This window comes from Micromys minutus (assembly GCF_963924665.1).
Source record: "Micromys minutus genome assembly, chromosome: 11".
NCBI classification, from domain to species: Eukaryota; Metazoa; Chordata; class Mammalia; order Rodentia; family Muridae; genus Micromys; species Micromys minutus.
Genome location: NC_137980.1, coordinates 16,701,835 through 16,720,171, shown reverse-complemented (window position 1 = coordinate 16,720,171; position 18,337 = coordinate 16,701,835). Strand labels below are relative to the sequence as shown.

At 44.0% G+C, this 18,337-nt stretch overlaps 1 protein-coding gene across 10 annotated transcripts in view; it reads left to right on the top strand.

The window, feature by feature from the left end:
* The window catches only part of PDE8B (phosphodiesterase 8B), a gene marked incomplete at its 5' end in the record, with an annotated part of 177,778 nt that overhangs the window by 138,936 nt on the left and 20,505 nt on the right, over nucleotides 1-18,337 (top strand). For 9 of the 10 annotated variants that reach the window (XM_080924913.1, XM_080924918.1, XM_080924914.1 and 6 more), the window contains 4 exons: nucleotides 13,022-13,064; nucleotides 14,370-14,447; nucleotides 16,319-16,395; nucleotides 17,601-17,765. In XM_080924913.1, coding sequence (XP_080781039.1) covers nucleotides 13,022-13,064; nucleotides 14,370-14,447; nucleotides 16,319-16,395; nucleotides 17,601-17,765 — 363 coding nt within the window. The remainder of the gene's footprint in view (nucleotides 1-13,021; nucleotides 13,065-14,369; nucleotides 14,448-16,318; nucleotides 16,396-17,600; nucleotides 17,766-18,337) is intronic. The other variant, XM_080924917.1, reaches the window with a different exon arrangement.

Below are 18,337 nucleotides of genomic sequence, written 5' to 3'. Positions count from 1 at the left end.
TATCTCTGGATCCCTCTGCTGGTAGTTTTGTTGTTGGGTGGTGAACAGTCTCCTGGATTTATAATCACTGTCTTCTCTCTTGCATAATTTCTTCTTTGTCATGGAAAGTAGTTTAATCCCATGGGCAGTCTCATGGAGACCTCTAGTGATGAAGACTCGGCACATACATTACCCCAGCAAGCAGTGTCAGAACAGATAGGTGTCTCAACCCAGTGGTCCCAAGTAAACTGGTACCTGGGCAGCTTCGACTTCAAGTATGCCATTTTTGCTTTCACGTAAGAATTCTGAATGAAATTTGAAATTCTGAACGGAATCTTCGGGCACATCTTTAGCACAGTGGTACCACTGTCTGCAAGACTAAAAGTTAGGATTTTAAAAAAGCAACGTGCAGCTCTTAGAATTAGAATGCCTCCTGATTGGGGTGGCTTCCATTTGTGTCCCCGTTTCCCTCCTGTCACCTGATCCCCTAAATTCCAGAAAGGTTTTTGTTTATGCCTCGGGGATGTTTTATGTTTGCAGAGGGTAGAAAGCTATTTAGGCCTCGTGGGAGCAATGTGATGTCTAGAAATTATGAATGCTACTTCCTTCACATCCGCACCTCACTGTGATGCCTTCACATGCCTTCATTTCTAGTGGAACACTTCAAGAGCACATTGGATATACAGTGTTGGCCCTCTGACAGACCAGGAATGGCTGCAACATTCCAATGAGCAAATGACTAAATGTATGGTTCAGTATGCATCAAGACTGGGGGGTCCTTCTCGTTCACTCTTGGTTCCTCACTCTTTGGGAGCCACCTATTCTCTGTCACATTTTCATTACCTAGCACAGAGCATAAGCTCAATAAATCCTTCCTGAATAAATGAACTCATAGAGGCAATGCCTGGTGGACAGTAAATAGGACATAACCATCTTTCCTTTTGGGGCTCAGTGAGGTTTTTTTTGAGTTAAATTAGAAGATGGGAGATAATTAGACATGCCTTTTGACTCTAGGAGTAATTATTTGCAAGATGTAAACAGTAATGCTAATGAAGGATGTTTTCAGAACCTCAGGTCACAGAATAACAAAATTGTCATATGCCATGGGGCTCTCCTTACTCACTTTCTGAGCTGTTTCCTGGCTCTCCCGAGACCTAATTTATCAAGCACTGCTCCTCAGGCTCACTTCTAGCATGTGTTAATCAGAGTGAGATGGAGCCCTGGAGTCATTAAGAATTTTGGTGAGTCCTCTGTTGAGACCCCTTTATCAGGGCTAGGAAAGCATTAGACCCTTGCAATTACCTCATTCTCTTGACCAATCTAGCAGGCACACAGGCTTATACTTTGTTTGCCAAAAGACTCATTTGGCATTAATAATTCTTTAAGAACAAAACATTAGGCAGAAAGAAAGTTCTGACTAAGTCTGTTATACATAATTTCTTCTTTTCACTGAGCCAAGAAGGGACCTGCCAAGAAGAAAAGCAACATGAACAGGAAGACCCCAAGTGTGCTTCTGTGTACACACCCCTCAGGAAACCACCTTACCTAAGCTTAACTCTGAGCTTCAGAGGCAATGGAGTCATAAGCAATGTACAGTCACTGAATCCAGATTACTGAGAAACAGAATCCAGGTATGAAAGAGAAAGCCAGAGAGGCTGACATCATCCCACACTCCTGTGGGCCAAATCAAGGGACCTGGGTCTCTGCTCTCAGCTCCACCTTGGGACTATTCAGAAATGAAGTTTCAGCTCCACCACAGAGTCAGAAACAGTGGGGTAGGACCTCACTATCTGAGCTCACGTTTCAGGCACTTCACACATCCTCACTTATGCCAGCCTCAAAAAAAAAAAAAAAAAAGTTAATTTTAGATGTCAACTCATCTGAGTTAAAGAATACCTGGGTACATCTGTCTGCCTAGGGTTGTAGTTCCAACAGAGATGGGATCTGAGTCAGTGGACTGAGAAAGAAGGGTCAACCCATACTGTGGTGGGGGAGTACCAGCCAAGTGACTGAGGCTCCTGTAGAATTGGAAGGCATAGAAGGTATTCCCCTGAGCTGTATGTCCTTCCTCATCCTCCTGCAAGGTGGTGTGGCATATTCTTAGTGGTTTAGAACCTGCACTGGTACCATTTAGCCCTTTGCTGTCCTGCTTGCAGACAGCATCCTGTGGGACTCTGCACTATGCTGTATATATTGGGGTATAGGTTGTCAGGTATGGCTCTGCTTCCTCCATTTTCTCCCTCTCAGGGTGTTCAGAAGCTGCTGTACACTGGGCTGGAAGGAGAGCTGGAGTCAGGAATGGGTGGGGTTCTGCAGTGTGAGACTAAGGTCTTCTCTGATGGTCTTCAATGAAACAGTTCTCCCAGACAGTCTTAGCTTGTGAACATACCTTTATTCAGGGTGGGCTTGTATGCATCCATTTTATTGAGTGAACCAGGGCTGTATATGGACTTTGGAGAGTAGAAAGGAGTTTTCAGGATAAATGAAAATCGTTGGTGGAGTCTAAAATTCTATGAATGCCTCATTAGTATGGAAAGATATTCCAGGAATCCCAGGTACTTGCTGGGAGAAAAGTAAGTTTGTAGGACTACCAAGGACTACTTAACTTTCCCCAGATAGAAGGTTTGGGGAGTAGGGATCTTCCTCCATTTTGCTCCAAGCTCAGAGGAGCTATCTGGTCATGGTAGAATGCTACCTTAATTAGCAGTGTTTCCCCACACCGTCTCCTCTATCTTTTCATTTGAAAATTAGCATAATTCATCCCTATGTCTCTCAATTATATCCTGCTGCCCTTGTCCCCTGAATAATTGCCTGGTAGGTGGGTGCTGTTGCCTATACCATGAGGCAGAGGCAGAGTGAAGTTCCTTGACCCCTCTGTTGTACAGCTGCAAAGGGAGAGATCAAAACGCATGCTGCCAAAGTTAGGTTCCCACTGAGGGAACTCTTGCCTAGTACCTTTAAGTCCCTGGGCTCTGTCACCCAAACTGCAAATTAGAAAACACCCCAAACATTATTTTTCAACTTTACTGGTATATCTCAAATGCTAATGTGGAATGAATCACCTGAAAATGGTTAAGTCAGACTCTGTAAATTTGGAGAGAGGCTGTTGGTAGTTCTAATAAGCTGCCAGATGTTGACAATGCTGCTGATATGCTGACCACACCCTGGGCAATGATTATGTTCCATGTTACCTCAGGGTCACCAGGCCTATATCTCCACCTCAAATGAGGCTCATAAAGCCTTGAATACTTTGGACCCTCTAAGCCAGTAAATTTGACTTAGGAGCTCTTGGGTAGGGACGATGTGTTATACATTTTGAATGAACAAAGTATATATATATTATTGGAACTGGAGAAATGGCTGAGTGGTTACAACTGCTTACTGCTCTTTCAGAAGACTGAGTTCAGTTCCTGGTGCCAACATCAGGTGGCGACTTATGCAATGCCAGTGTTGAGATTCTACACCTCTAGATGCCAAGCACACCTGCACTTGTGTAAGCAAGCCCTCCAAACACATAAGTTTAAAATAAACAATTTTAAAATATTCATTCATTCATTTATGTGAGTCCTTGTCTTCAGACACACCAGAAGAGGGCATCGGATCCCATTACAGATGGTTGTGAACCATCATGTGACTGCTGGGACTTGAACTCAGGTCCTCTGGAAGAGCAGCCAGCGCTCTTAACCACTGAGCCACCTCTCCAGCTCCTAAAATAAATACTTCTTAAAAATGATTTTACTAAGACAAACCATGATAGCATACCTCTGTAAAAGGCTCCTCCAATGGGTGCAGAATATAGAGCCAATGGCCACCAGCCTGGCAGGAGGACACCTATGGGCTCTGAGTATGTAGCTCGGCATTGTGAAGGAAGCAATGCTTCAACTTTCCCAAGAAAACACTGGGCAGCAGGGGAGAGTGGCCATGTACTGGGCTGCCATTTACCTGGGAAGACAGCTTGGGATTTGTCTTTTGTGTATTGTGTCAAGTTAAATATTCACATGCCTTTTCATCCATATCAGACCACTGTACACTGCTTTGACATGAGTAGCATTTTAAAGATTGTTCAGGTAGAAAGGAAGAGACAAAGCCCACTTCCTATTAGGTTCACAGTTGTTACTGCAGGAGGAAGGAGGCCTGCCCTCCATCACCACCACCACCCCATACATCAGGATATGCATCGGTGCGCCCAGACCACTCTTCCACTCTGTCCTGGTGCTGTCAGTTGCTGAGAGGCAGCTCAGAATACATGAAAGTGAATGAGTTGTGGCTGTAAGAACTGGGCTCCTGGATGCTGATCAGGTGCCTTGTTCCGTGGCAGGAGGCTGCACTGGTGTGGGTTTTAAGAAGTGAGTCTGCAAGTGGGTTTTGAAACTTCAGCAGACTGCAAAGAGATCTTTGATCTGTGTGTGCATCAGAGCCTTTTGTTTTTTGAGAAAATGCCCATCAGGAAGTATTCTCACTGAAGAAAGATGATCAAAATGACCGACTGTCATTTTATTCCGTGTACACAAAAGAGAGGGGGTCTCCAGAGATCCAGTTCCTGTCAGATCTCTGCACCCAGAACTCAAGCTTGGTTAATCAGAGTTCTGACACATCCATGAAAGCCCACAAGTTTGTAATAAATGAAGAACACTGGGTATTTAAAAAACGTTTAGCCTGTCAGCTCTGTAAGCTGCCCTGATTAATATCTTTGTTCATGCTAACCATCTATTTACTGCTTTTTGTAATATTTGTGAGGCAGAAGAAACAAAAAAGAATTGACAGTACAGGTAAACATCTGAGTTTGAAATGGTGGTCAAAACTTCTCTTCATCATAAAAGCCAGCATTCTTTTAAATGGCTGTACTGGCGATTTTTCACCAATATGACACAAACTAGAGCCACCTGGGAAGAGGGAACCTCAACTAAAACATGACCTTCATCAGATTGGTGCCTCCATCAGAATATTATTTGGGGTTTTTTTTTCCCTCCACTTTAGACCATTTAGTTTCCAAATAAAAGACACAAAACCTTCATATTTATTATAAGCCTTAAAGTACTAGAGTTGGGCAGATATCAATCCTTTACTATTTTTTCTACCTCCCTGTCAATAATCCCAAGATATTTCTTACCAAGTTCCACACAGGCCTCTCCTACTCCAGCAGACAGGTTCTCATAGCCTTGTGCTCATGATCCACCTACCCATGGAATGAGCCTTCTTCTCCTTTTTTCTCTCCCATTCTCGGTCTCTGTCTCAGAAACCTAGCCTGGGAACCAAAGGCATGCCTACCTCTCTTCTTCCCAGCTACAGGCTAGGCTGTTCAATCAATAGTTTTAAATTAAGGAACAAAGTTTGTACAACAAAATCTGTTATAAATGAGAATTCACTCGTATTAAGTGAATTCTAAGTGAATGCTAAACTAGACCTCGGGGTATAGGATTTAGCATTATAATAAATAGCAATAGACAAGACCTCAACACTTCCCCTTTTGTCTAAATAAAAATCTCTTTTAATAATAATAATAATAATAATAATAATACAGTATCAACAGTAATGAAAATTTTAGGTAAGAGTTATATTCAAAAATTACAGTCTGTTTGTATTTGGCAACTCAGGAAAAAGTATTATATTCTCTATCCTATCCTAGTGAGTATAGTTTTATATAGAAACCAATTTTTAATATTGAAGCATTTAAATCCTCTAACTTTCATAATTTTTAATTACCAACCCTAAAACATTTCCTGATACCTTAAATTATTTCCCTAGATCCTTTATAACTTAAGTTTAATTGTAAGACTCTGTGTAGTCTTCAACTCCACCAGAGACCTAAGAAGGAATAAATATTACCTGAGTATACAGAAAGTGCAGGAACATAGCTTCCAAAAAGCACAGAAATCACATGGTCAGCTGACCACCTGGACAATCCCCAGTAACCTCTATAAAGTTGGAGTATCTAATCTTTGGCCCTCTGGCCCAATATATCTGACAAACACATTTGTTAAGCAGAAATTATGAATGACTTGCTTATTCTGTCTTGGCAGAGTTGGCAGTTGATTCCCCTGTATGTCTGTTCTTTCTGGACAGCATCCTATTTGCAGATGGAGTAAGGGTATTTTCTTTGCCTGGTAGCTAGCATGCCACAAATAAAGCCATCTCCAAATAGAGCTCCTTCAATGCTCATCATCTTCCAAGTTGAATGGGGTTCTGACAGGAGCTGACATGTCTCAATGTCAAAAAAGCCTTAAATTAATAATAATAAAAAAAGTCTTTAAATGCTATAGTCTGTGAGTCTCTGAAGTTTTCAAAGACAATCTATCTATTCATGACATATCTGTCTCTGCATACCTGTTCAATCCAGAATGCATATTTCTGTGATGATCTAGACTATGACCATGATTTGACTGTCTGACTATTAACTTGTATTTCTTAACCATCACTTATAATTTTCAATAGCAGCTATTAAAAGGGCTGGGGCTAAACCTTGAATTTTCAAATGAGACACTGTATAATAGTAAAAAGTTTACTTATCTAAGTCTCTTATCTAAGTCTATCAAGTTACCTTGCTACTGTAGCTGATCTACCTTCTGTGATCCTCTGAGGCTAGAAACTGTGGTTTCTGGCACTTAGCACCTCTTCCTAAAGCAGCAAAGTATAAACAGCCTTTGTACTATCTCAGCAGGAACTTCCAGCGATTCTAACTTTCAATCTGCTAGTCAGAAGTCTCAGGAAGAAAAAGTGACACTTTGAAAAGTGATTATAGCTTTTAATACGAAGTTGTTAAAAGTTTCCTATGAAGCTCTCTAAGAGAAAAGCAGAAAGAGCCTAAGCAGAAAAGGGAAATTATTTTTTTAAGTGGGGAAAAGGGAAAAAAATTCTTCTCTTCCTCTCTTTGTTCTCAGTACTTATACATCTTTCAGAATACATGAAAACATGTTAAAAAGTTCATCACAAGTTCACACAAAAAAATCAAATCATAAATTGCAATAGAAGTTTACAACAGAGTGTTTGCATGCATATCCATTAGAAGTAATTATCCGGCTAAACATCCATCACCCGTCTCAGCTCCACAGGTTCATTGAAAGTCGAAAGTCATAACTAAGTTATTAGTGAAATTTTGTGTAGATAAACCCAGTCAATTTTTTTATCTTCTATCCTAACACCTATAATAAATTGTTAGTTCCCTGTTTATGACTGTTGCTTAATTGTCTTTTAATCTCTTAGAATGTGCTCTGAGTAAGAGAAAGTCTGGTTACTATCTAAGAGCAATTAACTGGTGACACTTGGGAGACTGGCAGAGTTCTCATTGAAGTTCTGACTATCAGAAAAGGACCTAATAGTGGTCTCACTATAAAAGAGCTTAATAATCACTAATACAATTTTTAAAATTCTTATAGGATCAACTTTAAAACATAAGAAGTCATTTACAAGACAATACATCTTTGTAGATCTGCAGAGATCTGCTCTAGTGATTGTTATGTATGTTTAATGATAACAGGAAAAGCATATTAATAGCAGAAATTGTTCCTAAAATGAATTCTCTTAGGGCCTTGCCTATAAGAGGGAATCTATCATGGATTATATTATGATCTGGAATCAGATCATCTCAGGAAGACCACCTGTTAGTTATAAGCTTGTCCTACTATAGCTCCTGACATCTATAAGACATTTCCTTGATTAATGAGTGATGTGGGAATGGCCAGCCTATTATGAATGGTACCATTTTTGGCATGTAGTCCTGGACTGTATAAGAAAGCAATCTGAGTGAGCTATGAAGGATAAGCCAATAATCAGTGTCCCTATGTGGTCTCCACCCCCAAGTTTTATCCCAGCAACAGAAGAGCCAAAGTAGGACAGTGACCAAGGAAAATTGCTGTCACTTTCCATTTTATTAAAGATGTGTGGATAGATGCAAGCACGCTTTTAGTTTTTCTTTTTCTTTTTTTAAAGCTGTCCATTATATGATGCGAACCACAGTACAGTGTGTCATAGAGATGCTCTCAGAGGCTCAGGGAGCCCAGACGGGGCTGAGGATATGTTCTGGTATCTGATGGCCTTGTTTTGTCTCCTTTACCAAATTTGTCAGTAACAGAGAAAAGGGGCATATTGTTCTCTGTACTGTATTTGCTTCTCACTTTTAAAAATGACATTTTATAGAACTTAATTTATCTGTGTTTTTCCGTGAAACTTTATGAACTAGTATCTTTAGTGACAGAAGGATTAAGCATAATTAGCAAAGACCAATGTGACAGCCAAATCAATAATCATTTTTTACCACATGTATAGAGTAAGGACCTGTGTTAACTTGGCCTCGTATGGATTCATCTCATATTTAGTGGTCATTATGCCCCAGATGTTGTTAGCACTGGGTACACAGCAGTAATCAAGTTAGGCACAACCTCCATCCAAGCAGCAAGGGACAGATTAGTCACAGATGCAAGAGCACGGGCTATATTAGGTCATTCAAAACATCCAATGTTGAAAACACCAACTTACAAAAATACATAGTAAGAAATGCCAGAAGTATGTTGGGGTATCTCAGAGCTCATTGGAAATCCTGTCCTAGCCCCACCCAGAATTCATGAAGATTATGCTGAGACTTGAGTCTTTTGAGCTGGTGTCTGAGAAAAATCTGCCTGCTAATAGTTGACAGTGTTTTGAAATGGGAACCAATAAGGAGAGAAAGACCCACCCAGATTGCTCTAAGCTGATTCTGTTAGTTAGACAATAAAATCATGACATTTTACCCCCAAAATCAAACATTCTGACACAATATAGGCCAAGAAATACTAATTGGTGTTTACATGCTGAGGAACAATGGTAGGAAGATAGGAAATCTTTTCTCTATAATTAATGTTTCCACCCAAGCAGAAAATTATAGCAATCCATTCCGTAGGCATGCTCGGAGTCCGAGCAGAAGTGTGGTAGGCAGCAGAGCTGTTGGTACCTGGATGGCAGTATGTACGAGACAAACTGTACGACTTGGCCATCTGAACCAAGGCTTCAGAGAAGCTGTGTGATGCAGGTCCAGCCAGCATCACACTGCTGGAAACAGCTGGATTTATTATGTGCTGATTTTAGATTCATGTTGGTCACTGTGCACTCAGAAGCCTATTATTGTCTAACATTTATTCATCCCATACTCAATTCCATGGCCCCATATGCAACTGTGACCTATAGTTTAAAGAATCAAGGGTCTTCAAGAACCTGAGGGCTTTCATACGGCAGTAAACTGAAGTTAGTATTTAAACTAATATTCTTTAAGAAACAAATGACCCTGAAATCACACACACACACACACACACACACACACACACACACACACACACAGAGAGAGAGAGAGAGAGAGAGAGAGAGAGAGGGAGGGAGGGAGGGAGGGAGGGAGATTTTATATTAGATACTCTCTATATTTACATTTGAAATGTTAACCCCTTTCCCCACCCCTGCTCCCAACACCCCTCCCCCTCCACTTGTCTTCACAAAGGTGCACTGGCTCCTAATCACCCTCTCCACCCCAGTTGCCTTGGCATTCCCCTACATTGGGAAAATGTGCCCTCCCTGGACCAAAGGCTCCTTCTCACATTGTTGTCAGACACTGCTATCTTCAGCTACATATGCAACTGGAGGCATAGGTCTCTCAATGTGTGCTCAATGGTTGGTGTTTTAGTCCATGGGAGTTGTGGAGGGTTTGGCTGGTTGATAATGTTGTTCTTCCCATGGGGTTGCAAACACTTTCAGCTCCTTCAGTCCTTTCTTCATTGGGGTCCTCGTGTTCAGTCCACTGGTTAGATGCAAGCATGCTCAGCTGCATCTGTATGACTCTGTCTGAGAGGGAGAGTTTATAGTTCTTCTTAAGAGTTGAGCAGAATTAGAGGCCAAGACTCTGTGATAGAGAATTTGCCCTTCATGACTAAGAACCTAACTTAACTCTAGGACCATGACAAAGAAAGAGCCACTCAGAAAGGAAGGGTACATGGTGTAAAGCTGAACACAAAATCTTACATCTCTGAGCTCTGACAGTAAAATGACCCAGAAATCACACACACACACACACACACACACACACACACACACACAGGCTACAAGCTTCAAGGACTTGCTGGGAAAATCACATCTCTGAGCTCTGACAGTTTCACGGGCCAAGGACAGTAGAATTCTCTGCAGAAATACTCCCTGTAAAGCCAGCTGTTGTCAGCATCCCCGGGCCTTCCTGCACAGGGCATGCAGCATTTTATGCTTTACAAGAAGAAAACCAGTGTGTTCTGGAGAAAGCGGTAACTGAGGGTAGCAAATCCTGGTCTTGTTAAAGCATGCACAGGACAAAGCACGCGCCTCCCCAGAATTCAGAGGAACAGCTATGCTGATCTGGGAGGTATTTCTGGCCCTAAGATGACAAGCCAGGGCTGGGACAACACTTCTGAGGCTTTGGCTGAAGAAGCATGTCACAAAGGCAAGCGACCCTCAAATTGTCTAGAGAAAGAAAGCATGCTACGCATTACCAGTGGGGTGACAGAGACAGGAAACCAAACTTTAAACCTCAGTCTCCCCGCCCTGCATGTCCAAGGAAATGGCTGCTTCTCTGGAAGGTTTGTAATGAGGCAATTGCAAGTTTTCTAGCTGCCAGCACCCAGCTAACATACAGAGCAGCTGTTATCATGGACGTACATCATCCCTTTTCCTACCCCTAGATGTTCCAATCTCCAAGCATCTCCATGAGCCACCAGATACCATAAAGCTACCCAATCTTTTCCTGTCTTCTCCATGAGTTCCACTAAGAGTTATGAGGAAAATCATTTTGGAATAATTCCTACTGAGTTATAAACATTGATACTTTTAGGTCTTGGGAATGAACTCTTGTTCTGAGTGGGGATTTGATCACCATGAAAGGCCTCTAAAGTGAGAGTACTCAGATGAGGCATGTTGGTTATCAGTCAGAGAACTTACATGAGAAACTAGGATTGGTGACAGGAGGAGAGGCTTCCAGTTGTCCTCTGTGCAGAGGATTGTGAAGTGCGGCACAATATAGTAACCCAGTGCAGAGGCTGACACAGCTCAGGAGACCCTGGCTAAAACCCGGAGAGCCTCTGGCCACTGCTGTTGGCTGTAGGTACAGAGCCCATCAGAGGCCACTGTGCTAATGTGGAGGCAGAAAATTCAGCTCGAGGTACCTAGGGCTACATCATAAGTGGAGAAAAGATGGGCTGGAGACATCCCCAGCCATGGAAACATGCCTGTGTTTTCCCTCCTTGGTCCACCCCTAGCAGGGGACCAACACATTTTAAATGCTAAATCAGGGCTGAGCTGGTTCCACTCCCGACAGAACACATGGCCACAGTGTAGGTCAGGGGAGCCATATTGATTACCTGTGAGAAATGAGGAAAGAGAGCTGGGTAGAGGTGAAGCTTCTTCTCATTTTTTTTCCATAATAAGGGAAGACATAGGTTTTGCTCCTAGAGGTATATATATATATTTTTTTTTTGATTGAAGAGAAAAGCTTTTAGGCAAGATCTGATTGACAGAATGAAAAAAGAGTTTTATCAATATTGAACATAAAAAATGTGCATTTGACCTTCGTAGCTTTGTAGGAAAAAAATGGTCTTTGTTCCAGAAGGAAAACATGAAATTCATGCAAGAAATAAAAGGTACCATAACTAACAAGTCAAGAGCCATGACTAACATGACCAAGCTAACACGGGTGGGCCGTGGGCTTTGTATTGATGCTTTGTGAGGAAGTAAAATGTACGGAGCAGAGCTTGGAGGAAGCCTAATTCTATAAGCTCAGTTTTACTTGGTTATTTTCGTGTGTCTGTTCGCACATCCGTGTGAGCGTGTGCACAGGTAAATGCATGCAGATTCACATGCAGGTGCGCGTGGAGGCCAGAAGTTAATATGGGGTGTCTTTCTCAGTTACTCTCTACCTTACTTTTTGAGTCAGGTCCTCTCACCAAACCTAGAGCTTACTGCTTCAGCCCCACTGAGCAGGCCAATGGGCTGCCGGAATTTGCCTCTCTCTACCCCACGGCACTGGAGTTAGAGATACAAGGCACCACACCTAGATTTTAGCTATCTGAACTCAGACCTCCTGTGGCAGCCAATGGAGCCATCTCCCCAGCCTCTACCTGAGTCTTCAGTGATTTGATGAAGCCTGAAACATTTCACCTGTGTCTGACAAACGGAGCTTTCAGGCCAACCACAGCTGAAGTCACTAAGTCAAGCAACATATCTCACACATCTTACCTGACAGCCCCCCTCCCGTTACCCCGAATTCACCTGTTTTGATAAAACTTAACCTTCCCTCTTCACTGAGCACTGAACAGGTTGACGGCCCTGAGCCCCGGATGGAAGCAGCCAAATTTATCGGAGAAACAGTTCGATTCTAAGTGTGAATGACAACGTGCCCACCAGCCGTGCCTTAGTCAATTGTACATGTGAGAAATGCAGAGTCCACAGAAAACATGCATATTTGTTCTAGTGCTGATGACTTCATTTGGTCCTTTGAATGATGTCTATTGAACGTCTGCACCAAATCATTAACATGAAACAAACCTGATAATGAGAAAGAACTAGGTGCTAAACAGTATCTAAAGTTTAGGCTCATGACACCAAATGGTCTATTTAGTTGACTCTGTAAGGCATTGGAGGAGTGTTTGAAAAACATTTCTAAAACCAGAAATTTTAGATTTAACTCAGGCTTTTGTATTTAGGAAAAACAAAGATAGCCTTGTCTGAAACAAGCAGGTTCCGTATTGGCTTCTTAAAATTTGACTTGAGTTCTGGCCTTTGTCTTTCTGCACTTCTACAGACTGTCAAGATGGGGCTAGCTGGAGGTTCAATCTGCCTGGAGAGCCCCTCCCTCAGGCACTTTCTGCCCTTAGGCTCCTGACCAAGTGTCTGAGGCTTTAGAGTATTTGTGGTCTTACACTCGGTGTGTGTCTCTCATCTTTTCCCGCAATCTGTGCAATGCCTTGCTTTCTGGAGGCCGTCAGAGCTTTTTTAACTAAGTTGCTAAAGGCAACAAATGACACCCATTTCTTTCTCTTTTTACAAAACTTTGGACCGACTCTAGATTCACAGGATTCATCGTGATTCCGGGGACAACTCTCAGACAGGTGAGAGTGTTTGCTTTTACTCTCTGCTGAGGGGGTTCTGGTGGACTCTTGGGGGCGGGGAGAGTTCAAGATGACATTTGTCACCCTAGACTGGGGATGGCTAAAATCTAAGCTGGCACTGGAGGGTTGGAGAGCCAGAGGAGCAACAGGCATCCTTTACAAATCCTGTCTCTAGGTTTGTGGCAGTCTTCCCTCCTAAATCCCTCCCCTTCTTGGTTTTCTTTTCTTAGCTAGAGACCATGGAAAGCAGATGAGCCCAGTGCATAGTGGAGTCCAGGGGAGAGGCAGGCCACCTAGGGCATGGCTGAGAATGCAGTTATGGGTCACCCATGTCTGTTCCCTCTCTGAGTAGCAAGCACATGGTGACTGGTTTTAGAAATGGAAATACGCTGGACACCGTATCACATTTAGAAGGTTCTACCAAAGAACTGCAGTAAGCCATCTCATGTCCCTTACTGTATCCAGCATGGTTTTACACATAATGAATACTCAGACAATGATCACAGGGCCTTTATCAGCTAAAAACCTCCCCCCTGAAAAGCATAGGGTCAATCATTTATCAGCTCTTTGGTCTTGGCCTACTTACCTGGTCTTTCTAGCTTCTGTACATTACTATTCCCGTTGGGTACCATGGGAATAGCACTATGTAGTTTTCAGAACTGATGTAAATGTTAAATGAAATGGTTGTTTTACTGAAAGTACCTAGCATGATGTCTGAAGCACAGTAGGTTCTACTGGTACTCTCTGTGGTACATGATTTTTGGCATCAGCCTCACAGAGCACTTCAGTGTTGACTTTCCCTTCCCATGGCCTACAGGGCAGGGTTGCTTGATGAAATCCACTCTCAGAGAAGCCAGATGATCATGCAGACATCTGACTTTCCAGGAGTGTCCCAAAATTGTCCAAACTAGCCTCTTAATGCAGATTAAGAATTTCACTAGGATTTTATTTGTCCAGAGTTTCCCTACCCAGGTAGCTTTAGTCAGGATGAAGCCTCCAAATGTTCCCTTTAAGTTTTCTTTTCAGGATGACATTTTCATTATGGGACTAAATAACCCTCAATAATCACCACTTCCACAATGTAATGAAGCCCCAGAAGACAAAGACTGTTTTGCCACCAGAATGACTGATCATTTTGTGTTGATTCGAAGAGAAAGTAGTTTCTCAATTCTTGAATCTACCTTCTAGACCTTAATAAAGTAATGCCCTTTTTTTTTTTTTTTGGAGAATATGGGGAAAGGTGTGAGCTCACACCATAGTACACATAAAGCCAACCTCCTTCTGTTTCTTCTTTGAACTCCCCAGAGCCTCATTTGTTCAGACACAAGAGCAGGAGGAAAGAGTCCATTGATGTGAAATCAATATCTTCTCGAGGCAGTGATGGTAAGAAGTTTCTTGAGTTTCTGTGACCTTTTCAGCGAGTAGAAAATGACAGAGAGGCATATTCAAACATTTCATCGTGGTAGAAACTCCAAGGAGAAAGGTTTCAGCTGGAATAGACTTTTCTTCCAATGAACTGAAAACATTTTAGGATTTAAGAAAATAAATTCTCTCAGCCTTCTATGGTAGTTTTCTTCTCCTTGAAGGGACCACAGGCTGCTGCTTTCATGGCCCAACCTGTGTTAGACCACATCACTACACAAGCAATGCAGTTTCAGTAGCCTGGCAAGGTCATCCTTGGGTACTGGTGGCAAGAAGCCAGGCAGCGTCCTGGCTTCCCAGTCACAGTGTACACCCATTGGCTTTTTCCTTAATGAAAGGCCAGAAACCATGAGTCACAATCTCACAAAATGCATTGTGAGTTTAATGAATCAAGCCTAAGTAATCAAGGGGATGCTGGGGGTGATGGGAAGCCATTCCTCTGAGTCAAGGGAGCAGGAGGCACAGAGGTAGCAGGATGCAGATGCTCCTCATTTCGAAAAGGGTGTCTGGGAAGCTGCAATGCAGGATAAGGCCAGGGCAGGGTCTGGGCAGGGCTGAGCAGAGTTGGGCAGGGCTGGGCAGGGGCTGGGCAGGGGCTGGGCAGGGGCTGGGCAGGGGCTGGGGCAGAGGCTGGGCAGGGGCTGGGGCAGAGGCTGGGCAGTGACTGGGGCAGGGGATGGGCAGGGCTGGGCAGAGGCTGGGATAGGGGCTGGGGCAGGAAGGGACAAGAGCTGGGCAGGGCGGGGCTGGGGCAGGGGCTGGGGCATAGGCTGGACAGGGCTGGACAGGGCTGGGGCAGGGAAGGTCACATTTCTTTTTGTAATATGACAAGTGAAGGGCAGTTGTGAGGCCTGAGAGGGGCTCGTCACTGCCCTTGTGGGAGGGGAGAGAAGGATAAATGCAAAGGTAGCATGGAGGACTTGAGAGCCTGCCCAGTCACAACAGGAGGACTGAGAACCAGAGACGAGGCTTAAACAGACGGCAGAGGCTGGAGACAAAACAGAATCTGCAGAGCAGGACAGCCTGGCCCGTGGCATGTGAGGGACAGGGAGCAAGGATCATGAGACAGGCTGAGGACATGCTGGAGAGAATGCTAGACAGGGCACCCGAGCCAGCCGGCCTGATGTTTGGAGCTGCTCTGTGGTCCCACACAGGCAAGGTGGGGATTGGGAAGCACCACAGAGGCAGGCAATGGCTGAAGCCCCAGTTCTAGAGCCCTACTGAGGGTGACTGGGTAAAGTTCTCCCATCTCTGAAACAGGTCTGACCTCTAGCGTGTCCCACAGGGAAGGTTGCTTTCTACCATTTTGAATTTTAAGTCACATCTAAGAGTCATCTACTCAAAAAAAAAATCATTTAAAAATGAGCTTGTCCAGGTTAGAGCTGGACATCATGAACCTAATGGCTAAGAAAGGAACAAGGCTGACCCAGCTCACTGGTCCATACTGAGACACTTAATCTCCTGTCCTGTCATGAGGCAGGTACACATTCATGGGTCCTGTGGCTCTGGGTGCAGGCTATCTGAAAGGGCTTCAGTGACCCTCGGGAAACAGGGTCCTGTGACATCATTGGATTACAGGGATGAGGCATCAGCATCTGCCAGCCTTCACTGACTTCCCTCGTGGAGTGGGGCTTGCCAAGGGTTGTGCCAACAGAGCACCTTTTATGCTTAAGGGGCTGAGTGGTTAGCCCTGGAGGGACAAGAGATGGACATGAAGGAGTGGTGGGGAAGGAGGTCCCATAAAACCAAGTCCTCATCTATGAGGGGACTTCTCTGCTGTAGCATGAACTGGATCACCAGCTCCAGATAAGACTGTCCTGCCTTCTCTCTAGCGCCAAGCCTCCAGAACCGCCGCTACCCCTCCATGGCAAGGATCCACTCCATGACCATTGAGGCCCCCATCACAAAGGTGAGTGACAGCTGTGGCCCCATCACAAAGGTGAATGACAGCTGTGAGCTCCACTGTGTGGTCGGTGTCAGACTGACCCAGAGTTCTAGTCTACGGATCTAAACTAGGGCCTATTAGGAATGCAGGTATTAAGCAAGCACATGATAAACAAACATGTGGTTGCACAATGCAATCAATGTGGCGAAGGCAGTCGTGCAAAAGTTCTGTGAGAGAACCGAGAGAGAGGCTAGAGGCCGGCTGGGTGAGATGGTAGTCAGGAAAGCTTTCTCTGTAGAGCAAGTCATGTTTGAAGCCAGACTTAAGCTGAGAATCGCATTGGGCAGAGGGAGACTTCCAAGACAGGGGTAGTAAAAGCCAGCATAGAGATGTCCCATCAAACTGAGACAGAAGCCAGGGAGGCTGGGTGTGTCCCACAGAGGTGGAATGATTATGTCAGGGCTATGTTGACTCAGTTTGTTCTGGCCACTTGGGCCAGACATAAGGTGATTTGTGTCTTATGTGTAGCAAAAACCTTTGAAGGAGGTTAAATAGTTGTGGCCTACTCAAGTCCAGATGTCCCTAGAAAGAGTTCAACCACCACGCTATAGGTAGAGAACATGCAAGAGTATAGGGGAGGAAGCCACTTGGGGGCTTCTCTGGAATTCCAGGCAGGAAATGTTAGTAGCAGTTTGGCTAGCACTGAGAGAGAGATGGTAGAGGTGGAGAGAAAGAAATGATTGGAAAATGTCTAGGGGAAAATCTTTTGGACTTGGTGAGTTACAGGGGTGTCAAGCAGGGCAGGCTTCGAGTAGAAGAGCCCTTGTCTTTAGCTCTGGGAAGATCAGCCCGTCTTTGGTGTTGTTACTGTTTGCTTGTTTTGTGAGAAGGCACATAGGACATTGTAGTAGGAAGGCTTTGGAAAGTCTCCAAGTCTGAGGTCTGGAAGGTATACTTGGAAATCTCATAGTGGATTGTGTGTGTTCAGCTTCGTGGGAATGAGAGGCATTTCTGGAACCACCATACAGTGAGAGGGACCCAAATATGTCTTTGAGGAACTGCAACCCAGAGAGATAGGAAAGGTCATCAGCAAGGGATTCTGGGAATCAGAGTCCTGAGATGGGATGCCATGGGACAGGGTTAGATTCTTCTGAGTATGTCTGACTTCCGAGAGGTAAGTAGTATCTTAATGTCCTCAGGTTTATTCTTTCTCTTCATTGCTTTCTTAGGTTATAAATATAATCAATGCAGCCCAAGAAAACAGCCCAGTTACAGTAGCAGAAGCCTTGGACAGAGTTCTAGAAATTTTACGAACCACAGAACTGTACTCCCCTCAGCTGGGAACCAAAGATGAAGACCCTCACACCAGTGATCTTGTTGGAGGCCTGATGACTGTAAGTGAACAGCCCAGGGATGTAGGGTCTTGGTTAAGAACCCGCTAGAACCTGCACAGAGCGCTGTGGCCTTGGGCAGCTGAAGCATGTGATGTATAATGGGCATCTGCTCCAGCGGGTGGCTGGAGGCGGCCATGTTAATTTCTTTATGGTCATATCCAAGATGCATACCTTTCTACCACCTGACTAACCATGAAAAGAGCTTTGAGAGGTCCTATTAGAGTAGGAAATGGAGGGCTAAACATCCCAGAGAGGGACTGTATTGGCTCCTGTTTCTGGTTCTTCTCTGTGTGAGTTAGAGAGTGAGGTTAAAGGACGTAGCTACATTTCCTTGGGCAACAGACTGTACCCACACAGTTATCTCTCCTAATCTGTGGATTTGTATTAATTTGACCAGCAAAACAGAGAGAGAGAGAGAGAGGGGGGGGGGGGGGAGAGAGAAAACAAACTTGAAAGAGGGGACAAAGAGGGTACACTTGTACTAGGCATGGCACACACACACACACACACACACACCCATGATCTTAGCACGTCAGGAACCAAGGCAGAAGGATTGTGGGTTTGAAGCTAGC